Below are 21,039 nucleotides of genomic sequence, written 5' to 3'. Positions count from 1 at the left end.
TCTCCCAAGACACACAGGGGAATATTTATGACTGCCCATTGCTCTTAACTGGAAGAAAAACAAGGCCAGAAATCTCTAAGGGTTAAATGACATTCCATAGATAAAAGGTTGGGATGTTACCCACACAGTAACAGCCTTCAGCCTTTGACCCCTCTAAGGGGCTTTTCTGGCTATAGCAGTTCCCTTATAAGCCTCAGTCCCTGGACATTTTGTCAATGTTTACATTTCTATGCAGAAAACTTGGAAAAAGTGTTTTCTCCAAGATGTTTCAGTGTTATTTCTGCATCTTCCTTTTCTTTGCATCTTACGTATTTCTCTCTCATATTTCGATCTTGCCTTTTATTAAGGGCTCTGCTCCTTAAATGTTCTTTTTTCGTTTCTGTACTTTATCAAAAGCTTAGAAGTACCTCCGGTGACCCAACCTCTCTGGCATATTAAATCTGAGTATCAAATGCATGTACTTTCTTTGATATATGACCTAATAAGTCTTTTCTATCTCTAATTTCAATGATTTTGTAATACCAAATTATTTCCTTTTGTCGTGTGTGATTTTTTTCTTCTCGTCTAACTTCCCTAAGTTCAATAGGTTTTCATAATTAAATGCAGTGGATTGTTTAGAACAAAACCTTGGAAACATGCCTTTTTCTTATGGAAAGACAAGGAAATTGAGCTCTGTAAATCAGAATATTAAGCTTAACATATAATTTATAAGGAAGAAATGAAGGACATGTAAATCTCCCTCAAGAAAGGCTCACTTTCATTTTAAAAATTAGATTGAAAATCATGTGGGTACATTTGTAAGTGATGAGAAGACATTCTGAAAATAAAATCTCAAGGTTAATTGTAGAAGCATATTTAGTAGATATTCGAGCAATCTCCAGTATCTTAAAAGGTTGTGTGTGTGTTTGTGTGCAATCCCAGCAATGCATTCTATGACTTTACTCATTTTAAAAGTGAGTTCTCATAGATCTCAAAACTCCTCATGAGTTTTTAATGTTTTGATCTTTTACATGAAGCCCTTGGCTGGACACGGTGGCTCACACCTGTAATCCCAGCATTTTGGGAGGCAGAGGTGAGAGGATTGCTTGAGGCCAAAGTTCGAGACCAGCCAGGGAAACATAGTGAGACCCTGTTTATACAAAAAAATAAAAAATAAAAAAAAAGGAAGAAGAAGAAGGGAGTTTGTGGCACACACCTGTAGTTCCAGTTACTTGAGAGGCAGAGGCAGGAGGATCAATTGAGCCTAGGAGTTCAAGGCTATGGTGAGCTATGATTGCACTCCAGTCTGAGTAACAGAGCCAAACCCTGTCTCTAAAATAAATAAAGCCCAGATCTGTCACAATCCAATGCAGAAATCTGTAGGACCTGAGGCAAAAAGGAACCAGTAAGGCTATTGCTTTACTATCAAAGAAAATCTGAAATGTTATAAATTCACACTTTCAGCCATGTTCAGTTTTCAAAGTACTCTATGAATAAGGGAGAACTCTAGGACTATTTTCTGCAAACACATTTTCGTTTCGTTAGAAGCAAGATACAAAAATGATCTGGATGCTTTGTACTGGGATGATTTGGCACTGGAAAATACAACTCAAACCAAACAAAATTTGATATTCAATTAGAAATTTGTGATTTTAGACCTAACAATTCTATAACATCATTTTAAGGATAGTGCCATCTAATTGTTCAGTTTAGGCACATTTTGAAGCTATTCTTCACTGTAATAGTGAAGTTGTAACATTTGACATCTTTATGTGGAAGACTTAATTTAACCAATATAGTTTTCATTGAATTCAAGCTGTTGATGTTATGATAGCAATACATTTACCAGTTATAAGATATTTTTTTCCAATCTCAGTTCTGTTTTTAATGGCTGATCAGCATTCATTGGAATTGGCCATTCTTTTGACAAAGGCTGTCTCCTGGCATGTGAGGGTATGTGTTCTCACAGTCACAACATGGTGGAGTGTGTGTTGATTTACAGATTGTTGTAGCTGAAGGCATGTGTCCTGCTATGCTCCATTACTCTGCATGCAAAGGAAAACATTTCAATTGTAAAAAGCAAGCTCACTTCAATTGTTGAGAAAATGTAGTTTCTGCAAAGGTCAGAGGACAACAATACAATTCTCTGTGACTTTATTGTCTAACTGACTTATTTATATTTCCAAGTGTCTCCTGATTTACAGAAACTCATTACACAAAACCTCCATCTACAAAATGAGAGATCAGTGAATTACTTTGTTTTTGTTACTCTCTTGTCCAATTCACACATTTTTGTAAGAAAGTTTCTTAAAATCATGTTGTGTGTCATATAGTGATTAGAAGTATAAGGTTTGAAATCTGGTGGTCCTAGATTTGACCCAAGGTGTCGCTTCTTCTGGCTGCGAAGTCTTTATCAGGATCTTTAACCCGTCTGTGCTTTTGTTTGCTCATCTGAAAAGTGAGAAGAAAGTGATTGTGTCTACCTATGAGAATCTGATGGGATAATTCGTGTCGAGCACTCATCACAGTGCCTGGCATAGAACAAGCCCTCTGTAAAATAGATTATACATAAATGTTTGTGTGTGTGAAAATATATGCATGCATATGCATACATATGTATTTATGATTTACATGATGCTCAAGTACATCATGCACTGTGATTATACAGTGCTCATAGTGTTTTATGGAAAGTGAGGCACACATAAAATCAATAGATGATACACACAGAATTTTTAGCAGCAGATTTATCTTTCTAATTATGTATTGCAGAGGCCACTATTCAAAGTCTTTCATTCCTCTCACACACACCTAGTAACTATAGAGATAGGTAACCTAGAAGCCTGCTAGAGGGTATAGTGAAGCCACCTGGGCTGATTTAAAACCATCACAGTCAACATGGAATGTTTGTGTCAGATAATTGATTGGGTACCCCTTGATGCAGTGAAACCCTACCAGAGCTTTGGTTCCCCATGAAGCAGGCTCAGAGAAGGAAATCTACCTTTCAGAAGTTTGTTGGGTGGTGTCCTCATGTTCAATACTTGTGAGGGAAATGAAGGAAGCAGGACTGGGCAGAAGAAGTCGGGCTGTGATTCAGCCACAGCGAGACCTCTGCCAACCTCACAGGTAGCTCTGAAGCTAAGATCGCCCTTCAAAGTTATCCTGAGTTGGAACCAGGTATCTGGGGCAGGTACCTTCATACCTCCTGCCTCCCTCATCTACCAGTCGTTGGATGCAGGCTACTCGCAGAAAAAGAGGCATGACCTTGAGCAAGGTGGCTCTTCTTAGATCCGGGAAATTCCCAGAAGGACTGTCAGCTGTCAGCAGCAAGCAGCTGGGGAGTTCCTAAGTGGCAGCGCATGAAGTCCATACCAATCATTAGAACTAATTATTGTTGGGAATTGTGGTTTGATTCAGCCTAAGTTATCGGAACTCTACTTTTCTCTGGTCTTTCACACTTTTGCATTCTTTTCCACCCTTCCACAGCCATTTATTAAAAAAAAGAAAGAAAGAAAAATTTATTGGGCCTGGTATGATGGCTCACACCTGTAATCCCAACACTTTGGGAGGTAGAAGCAGGAGGATTGCTTAAGGCCAGGAGTTCAAGACCAGCCTGGACAACATAGTGAGCCCTCATCTCTACTAAAAACTTTAAAAATTAGCAGGTGTGATGGCCTGTGCCTGTATTCTCAGCTACTCGGGAGGCTGAGGTGGGAGAATCCCTTGAGACCGGGAGGTCAAGGCTGCAGTGAGCTGTGATTGTGCCACTGTAATCCAGCCTGAATGACAGAGTGAGACCCTGTCTCAAAACACACACACACACACACACACACACACCTTTATTGAAGTGTAACTGATACACAATAAACTGCACATACTTAAAGTGTATGATGAGTTTTGACCTATGAATATACCTGTGAAACGATTACTACAATCAAGGTAATGAGCATGTCTATCACTTCCCAAAGTTTCCTCATTTTATTTTTAATCCAACTCTCTCTTCACAACCTTTCTCCCCCAATTCCCATGATCTACTTTGTCAAGCAGTTAAGTTTGGTTTTTCTAGAACTGTGTATAAGTGGAAGTGATGGTACTTTAATGAGGGCTCGAAATAAGAAGATAAGGAAAGATTCTCTTTCTTTCCAAAAGTTCTCTTCATATAAGCAGAGAAAGACCGGGGAGCAGAGGGGGTGGAGAAGATAAGCTTTGGATTTGGAAAAACTGTAATCCAAAATTCTTCTGTCCTTTGCTACCTATATGATCATAGGCATTTTATTGATTGATTGATTGATTGAGACAGATTCTCATTCTGTTGCCCAGGCTGGAGTGCAGTGGCACCATCTCGACTCACTGCAACCTTCATTGGCCGGGTTCAAGCGATTCTCCTGCCTCAGCCTTCCTTAAAATATAAGTTATTGAACACATTATTGCTGGAAGAAGAATGAATGGACACTGAACTGAAGCATTTTATAACCAAATCTAAATCAGAAGAGAAAATTATACAAAAAAAAAATCTCACTTTTTTCTTCAACTTTTTCTTTTTTTCTAACTTTTTCTAGGTCTATTTTTATTATTATTTATGATCAATAGGAAGAGTCTTATTGATTACAGTATGTACTTATTGGTACCCACAGTAAACAAAGTGTTACCTAAAACAATGACTTAAACTCTTTAATGTGGGAGAACCTTGTACATGACATATTGGTCCCTGAACACTGGCCTCAGGGTGTTGGCTAAAGAAAACCTGAGTGAACATTGCTTTTACTTTCTTTTTAAGTACATGAAATTTTTAGTGGCATCTTGGAGTTCTTAAGAGACAGCTCAATTTGAGAATTACTCTACATGTCTGAGATACATGTTCTGTAATAATAGAATTATGAAAAGGGAAAGAAGGACTTCTAAGTGGCCTGGGCCTTCAAGCATAAGTCGAGAGTGAGCCCCAAGTGTCAATAATCCTCTGTTCTAGAGAAAGTGAAGCAGAAAAGTTTGTCTATTTGCATATCATGTTGATGACTTTTGAAATTTGGCATGTAATAAATAGAATTTCCATTTTCTTTTTACCCCTCTATTGTTAGAAAGATTTCCCAGGGTCACCATCAGTATCCCATCCTTTCGGGTGCTCCTATCATAGTTTTCGAGTGAGGTATACCACTCTCTATAGGGTCTTGGGGTGACCTCTTTTCTTTAGTCTGCTTCCTGAAGACAGTGATGGTATTTTTTTTTTTTTTTTTTTTTTTGAGAATGCAGCCTTGCTCTGTTGCCAGGCTGGAGTGCAGTGGTGCAATCTCTGCTCACCGCAAGTGAGCTCTGCCTCCCAAGTTCAAGCAATTCTCCTGCCTCAGCCTCCCGAGTAGCTGGGACTACAGGCACGTGCCACCATGCCCGGCTAATTTTTTTTGCATGTATTTTAGTAGAGACGGGGTTTCACCATTTTGGCCAGGATGGTCTCGATCTCCTGACCTCGTGATCCGCCCACCTCGACCTCCCAAAGTGTTGGGATTACAGGCGTGAGCCATCGCGCCCGGCTGACAGTACTTTTTATCGTGCTTACCGCTGTGAATAGTTACTCAGCACAACATGGGGAGAGAGGGTGTCATATTATTCCCATTTTGCCAGTGAAGAAAAGCAATCCAGAGAGGTAAATTATCATAACAATGACCACGTAGTTAATGACTGGCTAATCCAGCCCTGGGCATTCAACTCCAAACCCAAGACCTCTTTTTTTTTTTAAAAAAAAACCCAGAACTTTCCTAATTATCTCATGGTCTTCATGGCCATGGCTACAGAGTTTTATCACATTACTGTTTTTGTAGCTGTGTAATGCCTGCTGGTCTTACATTTCCAGGTAATTTTTAAGCTCCATGAAGGCGAGAGTACTGTTACCGTCTCTTCTATTGAATATATCTGAAGCTGTGACAATACTTGTTAATTTTTCTACCTAAGAAATCCCTGATACTTTTAACATTTATCATTTAAAAGTTCAAGGAAATACAAATCCCTCAGTATTAGAAAAAGAATGTCAAAGTAGACTTAAAACTTTTTTGAGCAGTACTTTGGCTGTACGTACTGGCTCAAATTAATTCACATGTAGGAACCAGCATGCCCCAGTGCCTGTTCTCTTTGGCATGTGAACACTATGCTTATGTGTTTGGTTGTTATGACCACGAAGTAGAATATTGAGGGGCAAGAAGATGCTTGTTAATAGATACTTTACATGCTTCTTGGCAATTAATTTTAAAAGATACCACATGCCCAGTGGGTTTCTCACCACCTAGTGACACTTAATAGAGAATCCCAAACCAGTGTGTACAAATGCTGACAAATAAAAGTACCAAGAGGTTTGGTCTACCTATCAAAAACAGAAAAGACCTTGAAGGTTGTTTATTTTATCATAAATCTTCCCTTATAGTCTCTATTATGTTGGTACTAGACTTCCTTGCTTGAAAAAATCTGCTCGGAGGTACAAGGCAAGTAATTACTGAGTCTTCCCAGGGACTAAGACAAAATTCCCAAACAAAATGTTTTAGGGTTTTTAAAAATTAATTTTTGGATGGGATTTGGTAATTACATGTACTAACAAACACTGTAGAATATTTAACCTTTACCTTACTGTTTGTGAGCTGTGTATTCCTTCTTGGAGAGCTAAAAACAGTGCAGGGTCACATTTTCTGTTTGAAAAGCACTGTAATATATTTCTTTCTGAATTTATATTTCAGGTGGGAATTAATGTTATTCCAGTTTTCTCCTATTAACATCAGCACCTGAATATATTCAGTCAAAATAATAGATTGTCTAAAATAGTCTTTTTACCCAAGACAGGTAAAAAAAAAATCAATATACAGTTCCCATCAGTACGGTAAATTACAGTAACCACAGTGCAAATTTCCATTAACCCTTCTCTTCCTTGGCCCAGAGAAGGGGCCTTCAATTAACTGCTAATCATCTAAATGTAACCAAGTGAGTGACCGGGCTTGACGGTGGGCTGTGCTCTCAGGTAGAAGTGAGAGGAGACTTATTGGTCTTGGAAGGTTTTGTGTGTATTCTTGCCAGGAAGTGAGGCAATGGGTTGGCTGACCTTTGAGTCCTTGCTAGCTCTGGTATTGGGTGATTCGTAGTCACCTTCAGGAAATCAGACTTTGGGCTGGGGGTTACTTAAGAAGCTGGATTTGCAATGCATCTCTAGGTTATGAAAAATGAAAGGCTAGCTCAGACTTGGTCTTGGTTGGCTATTGATTTAGAATAGGCTGCACAGAATGGAATCACAGAACTTGGAGTCCATTCCTAAAGTCAGTCAAAACCCTGCGAACAAGGCTGCCTGAATTCCTTTGCACTGAAAGTTGGAGGGACATGGAAGAAGCAGGGTTAAAAGTTAAATTTGGGCCAGGCACGGTGGCTCATGCCTGTAATCCCAGCACTTTGGGAGGCCGAGGCCGGCAGATCATGAGGTCAGGAGATGGAGACCATCCTGGCTAACACGGTGAAACCCCGTCTCTACTAAAAAATAAAAAAAAAATATCTAGACGAGATGGCGGGCACCCATTGTCCCAGCTACTCGGGAGGCTGAGGCAGGAGAATGGCATGAACCCAGAAGGCAGAGCTTGCAGTGAGCCGAGATCGCGCCACTGCACTCCAGCCTGGGTGACGAGTGAGACTCTGTCTCAAAAAAAAAAAAAAAAGTTAAATTTGAAATAGCAACTTGTAAGCCAACTATGACCCATATATACATAATTTGTTTGGCTCTCATAGTATGGAAAAAATTAGCCAATTTTAAATTGGAAGATTTCATAGAACTTCTGGATTTTCACTTATACCTAACTTAAAAGAAGTAGCAATACTTAGCTTGTGTTCTAGCATAGCAAGAATGGATTGGAATTGCCCATTTTAGGGGGAAAAAAATTGTCCAGTCCACTACCGTCTATCTTTTCTATTTTTTTTTCTTTTTTGAGATGGAGTCTTGCTCTGTCACCCAGGTTGGAGTGCAGTGGCATGATCTCAGCTCACTATTACCTCCTCCTCCTGGGTTCAAGTGATTCTCCTGCCTCAGCCTCCCCAGTAGCTGGAACTACAGGTGTGTGCCACCATGCCTGGCTAATTTTTTTTCTTTTTTCTTTTTTTATGTTTTTAATAGAGACAGGGTTTCACCACATTGGCCAGACTGGCCTCGAACTCCTGACCACAGGTGATCTGCCCACCTCAGCCTCCCAAAGTGCTGGGATTACAGGCATAGGCCACCGCACCCGGCTTCAGTCTACCTTTTCTTAGTCATCCCTTAGAGCAGTTCTCTTTACACAATTATATTTCCTTACAAGAGCATCTGAGTTTATAACCTCTGGTATAATTTTATAAGGAGGTTGCCCTGATGCATCAAGCATACGTAAATATGCAGTCAGATTAAGGTACACTTCAAACAATTTGTAAGAAATTCTAACTAAAATACATTTATCGACGATTAACTTTTTGAGAACCAATTACTATAAGTTCATATCATTCTTACCCACTTACACCATGATAGGCTTTTGTGAAATGGGGAGAGGGATGGCAGTACTGTGACTTAACTGAGAATCCCTCATAAACTAGGATGTTTAAGTCAAGATTCTCTTGGTGCAAGTGGTACAAATGAGCTCAGCTAGCTTATCCCCATCCACTGCCACATATTGACTTACATAACCAAGAGTGCAGGGGTATCTGACTTCAGGCCAGACTGTATTTGAGAAACCAAATAATGTTCTTTCTCTCTTTTTCTCTGCCTTTCTCCTCTCACCCCACTTTTCTCTTTCCCAGCTCTGGTCTCTCTGTTGGCTTAATTCTCTAGGAAATTCCCTCCATAGGGTGGTAAAGACATCCACTAACAGCAAGTCTAGCATTATATTGTCCCTTGGGACATAGTTGAAGAAAGAAAGAGAATTTTCTTCTTAGTGGCCGTAATGATCCCAGCAAAGAAATGTATATATTCTGGTCTGGATCACATACCCAAGATTAATTTAACAAGTATCTTTTTGCAAGAGTAAGGCTCTTGCGAGGTGCTTGAGAACCTCAAGGAAGCCCTGCCTTCATGGAGCTTACTTACATTATGGGAAGGGGTGGGAGTGAATCCAAAGATAAACATAAAAAGCAAGAAAATTATATAGTATTTTAGAAGTAAAAATTACTACAGGGACATTGCTTTTAACTGTTAAAAACCCCACCGGGTGAGAAAAAGCAGCTCTCAAAAGACAAAAGAGAGCTGCTTTTATCAGGAATAAGCAGAGATGTAGTGTAGGCAAAAATAAAGTGTGTATAATATTAGTTCTACAAATTAGTTTTACTATTGGGAATATCATCACTTGTATCTCACCTCTGCAGCTTTGGGGTGGAAGGTAAAAATAAAGGAAGAGACTAACACCAAGCATGAAATGGCAAGTATAGCCCTGCGATAACTCCTTGCTGCATGTTTCACACACAGCCATATAGAGCTTCTGGTTCTTTGGTCTCCATCTTTGCCTGTGCTGTTTCCTGTGCCTTGAATGCCCTTCATCTTGATTTTTTGTTTTTGTTGAAGGTCCCCAGATGAGTTAAATGCCCCTCTTATGGGCTTGCAAAGAACCTATGTTTGTCCCTCTGGCAGGGAAATTACCTTGTTTATCCTTGTCTACTAGTTTCCAGGAGTAGAGCAGGTTCAGTCCATTGTACCCATACAAACAGTCTATGAATCTGTTTGATGGCTGCTTTCGGAGACCCATCATTTCCCTGTCATTCTCCACCAAGTGAACCATTACGCCTTTGTGCATAGTGATGCTATGACAATGTTCCCACAGCTTGCATTTAAGCCCTCAGAGATGAAGACGTTTTCCTGACCCTCAGCCTCTCATTTGCTCATGAGTTCTGTTCCCTATGCAAGAAGTGGCCTTGAGGAGCACGTAGGTTTGTGTAAAGAATCTCTGGGTGGCAGTTTAGGGAGGTGGTTGAGAGCATGGTTAGTAGGTATAAGGCCTTTAGCTGTTTTATAGCTCTTAATAATAGATAATAGATAATAATAATAGATAATAATAGTACCTTTAGAAAACTGTTGAAAATGAGAAAATCTATGTAAAGCTACTAGGATAGTATTTAACAGAGTAACTGCACCATAGGCATTTGGTATTATTATTACAGTTATGAGGAGGAGGAGGAGGAAGAGTAAGAAGAGGTGGTGGCCAGTCAAGGAACAGTAGTATCCAAATTGTGTTATTGTGGTTCCAAGTTGCAAAAGTCCTGTGTATGTATTATTTCACTTGACTCTCATGGTCGTTCTATGAGATAGTGTAGTTTTCATCCCCATTGTAGAGATGAGTAAATTAAGACTCAGATTGTGCTTTCCTAGGCATTTATCTACACCTTTTAGCTGTGTTCCCATGCTTTCGTGATTTTGCCTCTTTGTTTCTTTGTTCCCAAAATTCCAATTTTGGAGTAATGGCATGATTGGAGAAACACAAATTTGGTCTATGGGACCCTGCTTGTATGCCCCGTGCCTGTTACTCTGGCCCAGCCAGGACTGGGGTGGAGCCAGAGGCATTTGCATAGTACATGACCCAGGCCTTTACCTGAGAGCAGTTTTGGAGCTAACCCAGTGCACAAAGGGCCATTTATTTGGGGAACTGTCCAGTGATCTATTTCTGGCAGAAAAGAGGCCTTATAATTCATCCTATTCTGGGAAAAGTGGCACCCCCCCAACCACATGCAGTGGCACTGAGATTTCCCAATAGAACAGGGTCTGAAGCCACTCTTGGCTCACCTCCACCTTCCCCTGTCATTTCCAATCATGTCTTATGACATGCAGTCATTTATCTTGAAAAGTTGTGCCAGGCTGTCTGTTGCAATTTTCTGAGCAGAAGATGAAGGGCACCTGGAATAGAGACCAGTGACCAGGCTGGCTTTGAAAGTCAGAGACATGGTCTAGACCTAAGTCTCTACCTCATCTTCTTAGGCAGGAAGGACACTTTCTCTGCACCTCACTTCTCCATGTGGAGCACAATGAATCCTGTGCGGTAGTCAGAAACTCAGATGTCCCTTTCAGCTATGATAGGCTGAATAATATCCACCCAACAGCATCAGGTCCTAATCCCTGAAACCTGAAAATGTTACAAGGACAAAGGGTCTTTGCAGATGTATTAAGTTGAGGATCTTCACAAGGGAAGATTATCCCCGGTTATTCAGATGGGCCCCAAATCCAATCCCAAGTGCCCTTGTAAGACAAAGGCAGAGTGAGATTATACACACACAAGAGGAGAAGGTGATAGAATGGAGGCAGAGATTTGTGGCCACGTGCAAAGGGGTGCTGGCAGCTGGCAGAAACAGGCATATCAGAGAATGTATTGTGCCCTACAGGAGTGTGGGCCCTTCCGACACATTGATGTTAGCCCAATGGAACAGATGCTAAACTGACTTCCAGAACTCTGAAGACTAAATTTCTATTGTTTAAAGTGCCTGTGTTTGTGATAGTTTGTTATGGCAACCATAGGAAATGAATACACTGCGCTGTGACTCAATTATCCCTCACCTTTCCTTGCTGCTCATCTGCTCAGCAAGGATTTGTAGTCTCAGTTGGTGTGTGTTCAAAAATAGAAAAAGGCTCTCGTCTTTCTTTAGGCCTCATTTAGTCTCCTGTTCTCTATTGCTTTCAATTGGCATGTATGTGTTTCTGTGGTCACCACAACAAAATGGAGCGTCTTCCCTCTATTTGTTCAGTTTCTTGTTGTTTTACCAGACAGCTTCTAATCAAGTCTTTTACATCTTTTCTGATATAAGTAATTTAATAGGCTTGAGAGCATCAAGTGGTAAAGAAGATAACCTTTATGTTAATTTAACAGCACTAAGGATATGTACTCAATAAATACTTATGAGCACTACTGTGTGCCAGCACACAGGCAGCACTAGGGAATCCCGGGCGTAGCAGGGCACCTGACAGGAGAGACCCCCCTCAGAATGATAGGGTTCTCCAGAGAAAACCAAGAGGATATATACACAGTACGAGCATATGTATACACATATATACATATACATGTATCTACAGCAGGAGATTTATTTAAGAAATTGGCCTATTTAATTATGGAGGCTGGCAAATCCAGAATCTGCAGAACCAGTGTCCCAGTTGGAGTTGAAAGGCCAGAAGCTGCTGTAGAACCAGGAAGAGCTAACATCCCAGTTTGAGTCCAAAGGCTGGCAGGCTGCTATAAAATTAAGAACCAATGTCCCAGTGCAAAGGCCATCAGGCAGGAGAATTCTCTCTTCGTCTAGGAAGGGTCAGCATTTTGTTCTACTCAGGCCTTCAACTGCTTAGATGAGGCCCACCCACATTATGGAGGGCAGTCTGCATTATCCACTTCACCAACTGAAATGTTAATCCGATCCTCAAACACCCAGAATAATGTTTGACTAAGTGCCTGGGTACTTCATAACCAAGTCAAGCTGGCATATAAAAATAACGGTCACACTTGCTCTCGTGTTGCTGGCATTCTAGTGGAGCACACACCGTCATGCTTTTTCTATGTATGCTCAAGCTTCAGATTGCAGCAAAACTCTACTTTTCCAAGATTGCTAGCAGAGTACCATGTTCGTGCTGCGGGAACATCCTCACTGAATATTCCCTGGCCCAAGCCTCTACAAGGAGTTCTGGGGAATGTTTTTAGCTCTGAGCGCACCTAATAAGGTTAAACAATACAGAGCTGGGTTGTCAGAGGTCCCTCTGATAAGTTCCACCAGGATGTGCCTATGCTTACGTTACCCCCAGTCAACTCAGAGCTTCAGGGTTCGAGGAGAGTATTGAAGGAATAAGAACATTCAAGAAAAGAAGAATATTTTAATTGTTTTTCTTTGTTTAATACTGTCGTGTTTATTCTTCTCCATATCCCAAGTGCTCTCTAAAGAAAAAAATAGCAGTAATACTGCCAGGATTTCCTCCTTCCAATGCATCCTCTCTTGAGCAGTGACTCAATTTCTTGCACGGAAATGGTGCCCCCAGACGTTGGTGGCTCAGGTTGAAAATGTGAGTCATCTCTGATGTCCGTCTTTCCCTCAGACCCCACTTCTGGGCATTGTAAAACTATTAAAAATATATCCAGAATTTTACTATTTCTTATTACTTATTCCCCACCACCCCAGTACAAAGACATTGTTACCTCCTGTTTAGATCACTTTGGTAGTCCACAGACTCCTCCTTGCTCCTACACATGCCTCTGCCCCGAATCCGTTCTCCACGTAGTGACCAGAGAGATTCTTTTTAATACCTGATATCATGCCCAAGTTGTCCTTGCTCAAAACTTTTCATATTCAGAAGAATAAAATCCAGAGTCCTCTCCAGGGCTTCCGAGGCCCTGTTTGATCTGACCCTGTCTTCTCTGAGACCTCATTTCTGACCATTCTCTTATCTCACCTGCTCTGCCCTAGTGACACTAGTCTCCCTGTCATTCCTCTACTTGCGTTGACACTTCTATTCCCTCATTCTCCTTTCTGGTTCCAGCCTCACCCCTTCAGAGAGGCCTTTCCTATCCTAACCACCCCAACTACAATAGCCCCCGTCTTTTTAATAGGGGTCCCTGTCTGCCCCTTCATTCTGCTTTCTCTTCAGAGCACTTATGACTATCTGGGATCATACATCTGTCTCTAGATCTAAATCTAGTTGTCGGTTTATTTGTATGTCACCTTCCTCCTACGCTAAATGGTGAGCTCCATGCAGGCAGAAGACACTACTCTTCTCCATATCCACAGCACCCCGAATAGTGGCAGGCACGTAATGGTGATCAATAAATACTTGTTAAAGGAAAAGAGTAAAAAGCAGGGAGTAAGAGCAAGTGAAAAACTTTAAGCTTCTTCTAACCCCAAGGGTCTGTGAGTTGGTGAAGGTCCCAGCAGCCCAGGTCACCTAATTACTGTTATAACAATTTTGATTGTATCAGGCAATTCAGTTGGTGCTTCTTGTTTGAGATTGAGTTGATTTTTCACTCCTTGGCCCTTCTCTGTATTGTCAGAGGACTGCAGAGCAAGGTGACCAGGAGACCCCTGTGAGCAGAGGCAGGGAATGTTCAAGTTGGGACGGTGCTCCTGTGTTGTCTGTCTACAATGGCAGCCCCCCTCTTCATTCATGTGGCAACTTTAAAAAAATAATTGCTCTATCAGTAGGTTTTGTCTAACTCTTGCTTCCTCCTTCAGTCCTAGCATTTCTTAGCATTCATCACATACTCATAGACATTTGCCATGAGTTACCTTCCTTGTCAGACTGAAGGCTTCAAAAGTGACTCTGTCTGCTGTGTTCATCGCTGTATCCAGGGGGAGTCACAAAGTAACAGAGGCATAGTGAGTGCTCAATAAGTGTTTGTTGAACTAACAATTGAATTTTATGATAAACAACAAAAATTAACATAAATGATAAAATAATTTGATGATTGCTTACTTACCACTTTCTTGATACCTCATCAAAATAGTACCTCACTTATTTGGACATTTGTTTATTTTGTATTCATCAGGAGGTGGTGGACTAGGAGATTGATGGGATATTTATTCCTAGAAATAATTTAATTATTACAGAAATTTTCCAGAACCATCAATCCATAGAAACCATCCAAAGAAGACCATGAATCAGATTTTGTTAATAAGATTTTTGGTGTACAGATCATGCTCTTCTCTAGAAGTGATTCTATCAGGAAATTTTAAAAGAAATAAATTTTATCCTTAATCTTTCTTGAAAACTAACCCTTTCATTTTCCTACCAAGGAAGATAAAGCACGACTGAATGTAGAGTGGGAAAAATTAGGACGAGCGCTCATGTTTTAGATATTCTTTAACTTCTCAATTTCTCTTCCAACAGAGTAGAAATAATTCTCAGGATTTGGATTAAATAATTTGAACAGTTGGACATTTAATATGTGAAATGTTCATAAGCATGATTGTTTGTATCACACAGTCAGAAAATGAACAGACTTTTATAACTGACAGAATTTTCTGACTCGTATATTTAAACCCAATGCAATTAACCTACCAAAGTAGAAATAACATTCTAGTAGGGCTATGTATCTTTACTTTGACCAATCAGATGCATTTATGAAAAGGCTGGGACTACAGGTTTACAGGAAGGCATCAAACAAAGGAAAGTTGAGCTGTATGCGCTGGAATAAAACCCTGCCTCTGATGCCTTAACACTGTGTTCTAACGATGGCCCAGCCAGCTTAAGACAAAAGCAGCCGCGTGTCTTATCAGCACCTCGGCAGCTCTTGCTAGGAAATGCCACAGCTTGCGAAACCACAGCCCAAATAATTGGGAACAGAAAGGAGGGAGGGTGATCTACATTTTTATGTTGGGAAGGATTAAGATCATCAGAGCTTCAGGGAGTGTTTTATGCAGTATTTGTAAGTTTATGACATGTATAAAGATGTAGATGTCTGTTATTTGGAGGCCAATTATCCATATAAATGATATTTAAGCCCTATTCTTTGTTTTCTGAGTGAAACTTCTGGACTAAGGTCTGACAGTGAGCAAAGCATTGGACTGCAGGGCTGTCCTGGAAGCCCGGCACTCAGGCTCGCCTCTCCTTAGCACTCCTCTGCTTTTTGCCTTTGTGTGTGCCAGCAACCAGAAATGGGGAAAGGAAAGGAAATCTAAAGCCATCTGTTTGACTTCTTAAAAACATGTAAATTCCAGTCACAAGGCCAACTGCTGCTATAACAGATTATCACAAACTCCCATGGCTTTAAACAACACAAATTCATTGTCTTACACTTATGGGGATCAGAAGTCCAAAAATGGGTCTCATAAGGCTAAACTCAGCATGTTAGTGGAGCTGTTTTCTAGAGGGTGTGGGAGATAACTCATTTCCTTGCCTTTTCCAGCTTTTAGAGGCTGCCTGAATTCCTTGGCTCTTGGCCACTTCACTTTGACCTCTGCTTCCACTGTCACATCTTTCTCTGGCTCTCCCATCTCCCTCTTTCACTTCTAAGGACCCTTGTGATTAGATTGGACTCACCTGGATAATGAAGGTACTCTCCCATCTCAAGATCCTCCTTACCTTAATCACATTTGCAAAGTCCCTTTTGTCATGTAAGGTAAGAAATTAACAGGTTCCAGAGATAAGAACAAGGACATCTTTAGGAGCCCATTAATCCACCAGCCACAGAATGCAATGCAAATTACTGGAGTCCAATTTTGTCCTTTCCTTCCTTTTCTCATGACCACCACCATCTGCCTGGTGTTGCCAAGCCTGAGCTGTAGTTATGTAGGATTCCTCTCACAAATGCAGGTTCCACTGAAGCTTCAGACCTCCACCCCTAACCACTGCAAACATGCATACATCCAAGAACTCAGTTTCTCTCTACGCATTTTTCCAGGGCCACATCTATATTAGCATAATTCTCACTAGTGCTGCTTATTAAGCATCTCACTTCTGGGCACATGTTGGGAGTACAATTAGTGGCCCTTTTGTGGGTGGAAATGTTCATGCAACTAGTTCTGGCCAATGATATATAAATGACTCTAAGCTGAGCATTTCATTGATAGCATGAAGATCATCTAGCACCTTCTCTCATCCCTCTTGTTACATTGATCAGCAGTGTTCAAGATGGGTAGACTTGTAGTTTGGCATGCAGAATAAACTAGAAGTAAAGTTTGTTGTAGCCACTGATATGTTGGAATTGTTTTTTACAACAGCATATAAACTAACTTATCCTGACTGATGCACTTAGCAAACGCTAAAAGGAAGGAAACTAGAAGCATAAACAACACAAACTGCTGCTAACTGGTTTTCTCCATTCACCTGTCTCTTCGTGAAATGTATGTGGTAATATACCTGAAGACATCATTCATCACATGTAGTTGACTCTATCTCTTCTTCATCTGTAGAAATGAGAAAAGATCTGCAGATGTGATGAGTAGGAGTGTTGGAGAAGAGTAGAGGTGGTGCTATGGGCATTTAGCAATGATCACCCTTTATTTCTTGCAGTGAACCCTCAAAATGGAAATATACTTATTTTAGGGCAAGTACAGAGTGGAGGAGAATTTGATGGAAATCACAGTAGGAAGAGAAGTATACAGGGAAAGAAAGATTGAAGAGAGGCCATGCCAGCTGACCGTAGCCCAGGGTGTCTGCACATTGTAGGCATTCACACCTTGAGGTGCCTTGTTTTTCAACTCTTTGGATACTGTTTTACCCTGCTCTTCTCCCTCTCAGCCCTTCTAGAACCCTTGCATTAGGCCAGTAATTGGGATTAAGGCATAGCTCCCACCAGCTAGAGATGGAACCTCCAGCCCATCAGGGGTACAGCAGGGGTGTCAATTGCCTGCAGATTAAAACTGGACTTTAAATGCATGTTTCACAGAAATGTTATTATACTCTGTGTTACACATTGCTAGAGTTAATATATGTACCACTGTTAGAGCATCCAGTTCTTCAGCTGGGTTGTAAGTGAGTTGTCAGTGACTTGGGCTCCTGTGGGCCAGCCTGAGAATCCATCCCCCGATGAAGAGCTTTGTTTCTATGGAAACCTGCAATTTGTGACCCAAATATCCAGGTTAAGGTTTTCCTATTTTATCTAACTGAGTGTATGAGTCACACATTCTAACTGAATGTGTGAGTCAGTGGGGTTTCCCAATGTTCAATTAAAAGTTAGGGTTCTCTTTTAAATATGTATGTATTTTTTCACCCAGATAATCCATTTGTGTCAGCAATAATAATGGAGGACTTTTATTCTAAAATGTCTGTGTTTAGGTAGAAACTTCTGTGATGGCAGGGTTAGTCAAGACCAAAATGGACATCTTTCTTCAGCAAGTAGTTCATTTGCTTTTCCTTTTATTTCTTAAAACCCTGCAGGGCGAGCCCTGCTGAGACTTACTGACAAAAAGCTTGAGCGAATGGGGATTGCCCAGGAGAACCTCCGGCAGCACATCTTACAACAGGTGCTCCAGCTGAAGGTGCGAGAAGAAGTCAGAAATCTGCAGTTACTCACACAAGGTACCCTGTTGCTTCCTGATGGGTTGATGGAAGGGGAGATGGGAAGAAAGAAAACCTTACTATTAGGACAGATGGAAGCCAGGGAGAATTTTTTACTATTTCTTTGCAGAATTTCCTTCCTAGAAAATAGTACACAGATTTAAAGATTACTTCCCTTTGAAAACATTTTTCGTAGCTCACTAGAGAGAAGGATGCAGAGATAAGTAATGGATGAGCAAACAGAATTACCTGAGCTAACTTCAAGTTCATCACATACAGTTGTATGGATTGTATACTGCACAACCCCAAAGAATACCAGTCACATCAATTGGGGTACGATTGCACTCACTAGAGTTGTATAGTATGCAGCCTGCACAACTGTACAGTCCAGCTCTAGCTATCTTCACCTGCGCCAGTTGTGAGGGTGCTTTAGAATTCGAGTGATTGTAGTTATGATGACCAGTGATATAAGTGGAGTTTTTGTTGTATTTTTATTTTGCTTTTCGCTGGTTACTGGGAGAAAAACATTTTAGATATGTATAACTATATGTGAGTATATTATACACACACACTTTAGAGATTGTAAGAACCCCATTTAGCTTCTTGAAAGAATAATTTTTAAAATAGACTATAGTGAATCTAGGACCAGACTGTTAAGCGTATATAATTCTTAACAGGAATTATAAATAACTTCAATATGATGAGAGCACTTAAGATCTCAATAACTGTTGAAGTGACAAAATAAAACTAGAATTCTAAGAAAGCCGTAAGTTACACTATATGTAACTTATATGTCTACATGAGATTTGGATACTATCAACCTTCATTGGCTATAAACTTTATTTGTTTTATTTTAGTGTCCATTGTACATCATTTTAAGTGAAAGGATGATAAAATATGTATTTTTGAGAGCCTTGAGTATTTGTCTTTCTGCAGAATATTGTAATTGCATGCGTACTGATATTGGAGAAATCTGGGTCAGCCAAGTTTCACGTTATTGCATTTAGATTAACCTAGTAATAGTCCATTTGCCTAGAGGAAATAATGTGCTCCCTGAAAGATGACTATTCTAGAAGGATAAATATAGACTTCAAGTGAGCATAAAATAGTATTGTTTGTTTCATATGCATTATTTGCATTTTGTCCCCAGAGACTTCCAATGGTGAATTTACTGGTATACTAAGTGATTTAAATTTGAATGTGAAGTACTGATATGCTTTTAAGTTTCTTTTAAGAAGTAGATAGAAATATGAAGATTATGATAAGAAAGTTTATCACAGTGCTATTTGGAAAACGGAAAATTTACAAGAGACGTAGAGGTCCAGCAATATGAAAAGAATCATGTACCTCTGCTTAAATTCATAAGATTCAGTATAATGCCCAGTTATGAAAATTACATCTTTAAAGAATACACGACAACATGGGAAATTACTGAAGTCATACAAGGTGGGGGAAAAGGTCATGTGTAAAATCGAATGCATAATATAAGCCCAATTTGGTAAAAACCATATATTCTTATATCTACAGAAAAAAAGGACTGCAAGTAAATATGCCAACCATTTTAATAAGGGATCTCTCTGGATTGTGGAATAAGTGGGTGATTTAAATTCTTATTTTTTCTATATTTTCCAAATCTTCTGCAAATTCATATTACAATTACAATCAGAAAATACAAACATGCATTTTTTTAAGCGTCAACCACAAGCATAGCTGCCCAGCTTCTGTTTAGTGTCTATGGTTTTCACAGCTCATTTTTTTTTCTCCCTCTGGTGATGATCTATAGAATGAGACCTAAACTTACGTGTGATGTTTTTTTTTTTGTTTTTTTTTTTTTTTTTTGAGACGGAGTCTGGCGCTGTGTCACCCAGGCTGGAGTGCAGTGGCCCTATCTCGGCTCACTGCAAGCTCCGCCTCCCAGGTTCAGGCCATTCTCCTGCCTCAGCCTCCGAGTAGCTGGGACTACAGGCGCCCGCCACCACGGCCGGCTAGTTTTTTGTATTTTTAGTAGAGACGGGGTTTCACCATGTTAGCCAGGATGGTCTCGATCTCCTGACCTCGTGATCCGCCCGCCTCGGCCTCCCAAAGTGCTGGGATTACAGGCTTGAGCCACCGCGCCCGGCCACGTGTGATGTTTTGTGTGTGCCTTTGACTCTTTTCCTCTTCTAGTATCAGCTTGTAGCGTGTTTGCTTTGGAGAATCATTTTCTATAGCTCTCGTTGCCCTAGATGCATAATATATAAGATTTTTCCTAAGATAGTACTCAGGTTTATTAAACTAAATATACATATGTGTTCTGGGAAATTAATGCCCATTTCAGCCCTTTCAATTTAGTTGTCACTTTCTTTAGCTTTGAAAAGCTGTACATTTTAAATTCTTTCATTCAGTTCCCTTTGGAAGACCGCATTGTTCTCTACCTCTTGGATATTTTGTCTGTGCTGACGTTACCTTTTTTATTGCTTGTTCTTCACATGTTTTCTTTTTGGTTTTGGTTTTTTCGAGACAGAGTCTCACTCTGTTGCCCAGGCTGGAGTGCAGTGGCACAATCTTGACTCACTTTAACCTCCGCCTCCCAGGTTGAAGTGATTCTCATGACTCAGCCTCCCAAATAGCGGGGATTACAGGCATGCACCACCACACCAGGCTAATTTTTCGTATTTTCAGTAGAGATGAGGTTTTGCCATGTTGGCCGAGTTGGTCTCAAACTCCTGGACTCAAGTGATCCACCCACCTCGGCCTCCCAAAGTGCTGGGATTTCAGGCATGAGCCAGTTCTTCACATGTTAATATTCAAACTCATGTTATGTGAGGCATCCTTCAGAAAATACATAGCCTTATTGAAGCATTAGTTTCTTTAAGAAAAAAAAAAAAAACAGGAAACAAAATTGACAAGTTGTTTTTATGTCTTATGACTGATAATAGAAGTTCTAAAGACAGTCGGATAAGTGTAAAATATTTTGGGTCTAGGTTTGCTATAATAAAAATATTAGAATTTCATTCCACTCAGGTGAAATGATAAGTTTAAAATATATATCATATAGAAATTCACCATAGAGGTAATAGATAATTCAGTAATGAATATTTGATTCTTCATCTCTGTAAATATTATTCAGCAGAAACAATATGCTGAATAAGTAC

The 21,039-nt window shown here is 40.2% G+C and overlaps 1 protein-coding gene across 7 annotated transcripts in view; it reads left to right on the top strand.

Annotated features, from left to right (window-relative positions):
* SAMD12 (sterile alpha motif domain containing 12) overlaps nucleotides 1-21,039 on the top strand; it is a 469,495-nt gene that overhangs the window by 213,982 nt on the left and 234,474 nt on the right. For 6 of the 7 annotated variants that reach the window (XR_651001.4, XR_001905821.3, XR_651002.2 and 3 more), the window contains exon 4: nucleotides 17,786-17,926. Coding sequence is in view for 4 of the 7 variants with exons in the window: in XM_009213516.4 (XP_009211780.1) it covers nucleotides 17,786-17,926 (141 nt within the window). In the remaining 3 variants the exon portion in view is untranslated. Of the gene's footprint in view, nucleotides 1-17,785; nucleotides 19,714-21,039 lie in introns of those variants that run through there. The other variant, XM_003903099.3, reaches the window with a different exon arrangement.

Source organism: Papio anubis, chromosome 8 (assembly GCF_008728515.1).
Source record: "Papio anubis isolate 15944 chromosome 8, Panubis1.0, whole genome shotgun sequence".
NCBI lineage: Eukaryota > Metazoa > Chordata > Mammalia > Primates > Cercopithecidae > Papio > Papio anubis.
Note: the sequence above shows the minus strand (reverse complement) of the source record. Positions and strands in the feature narration are given on the sequence as shown.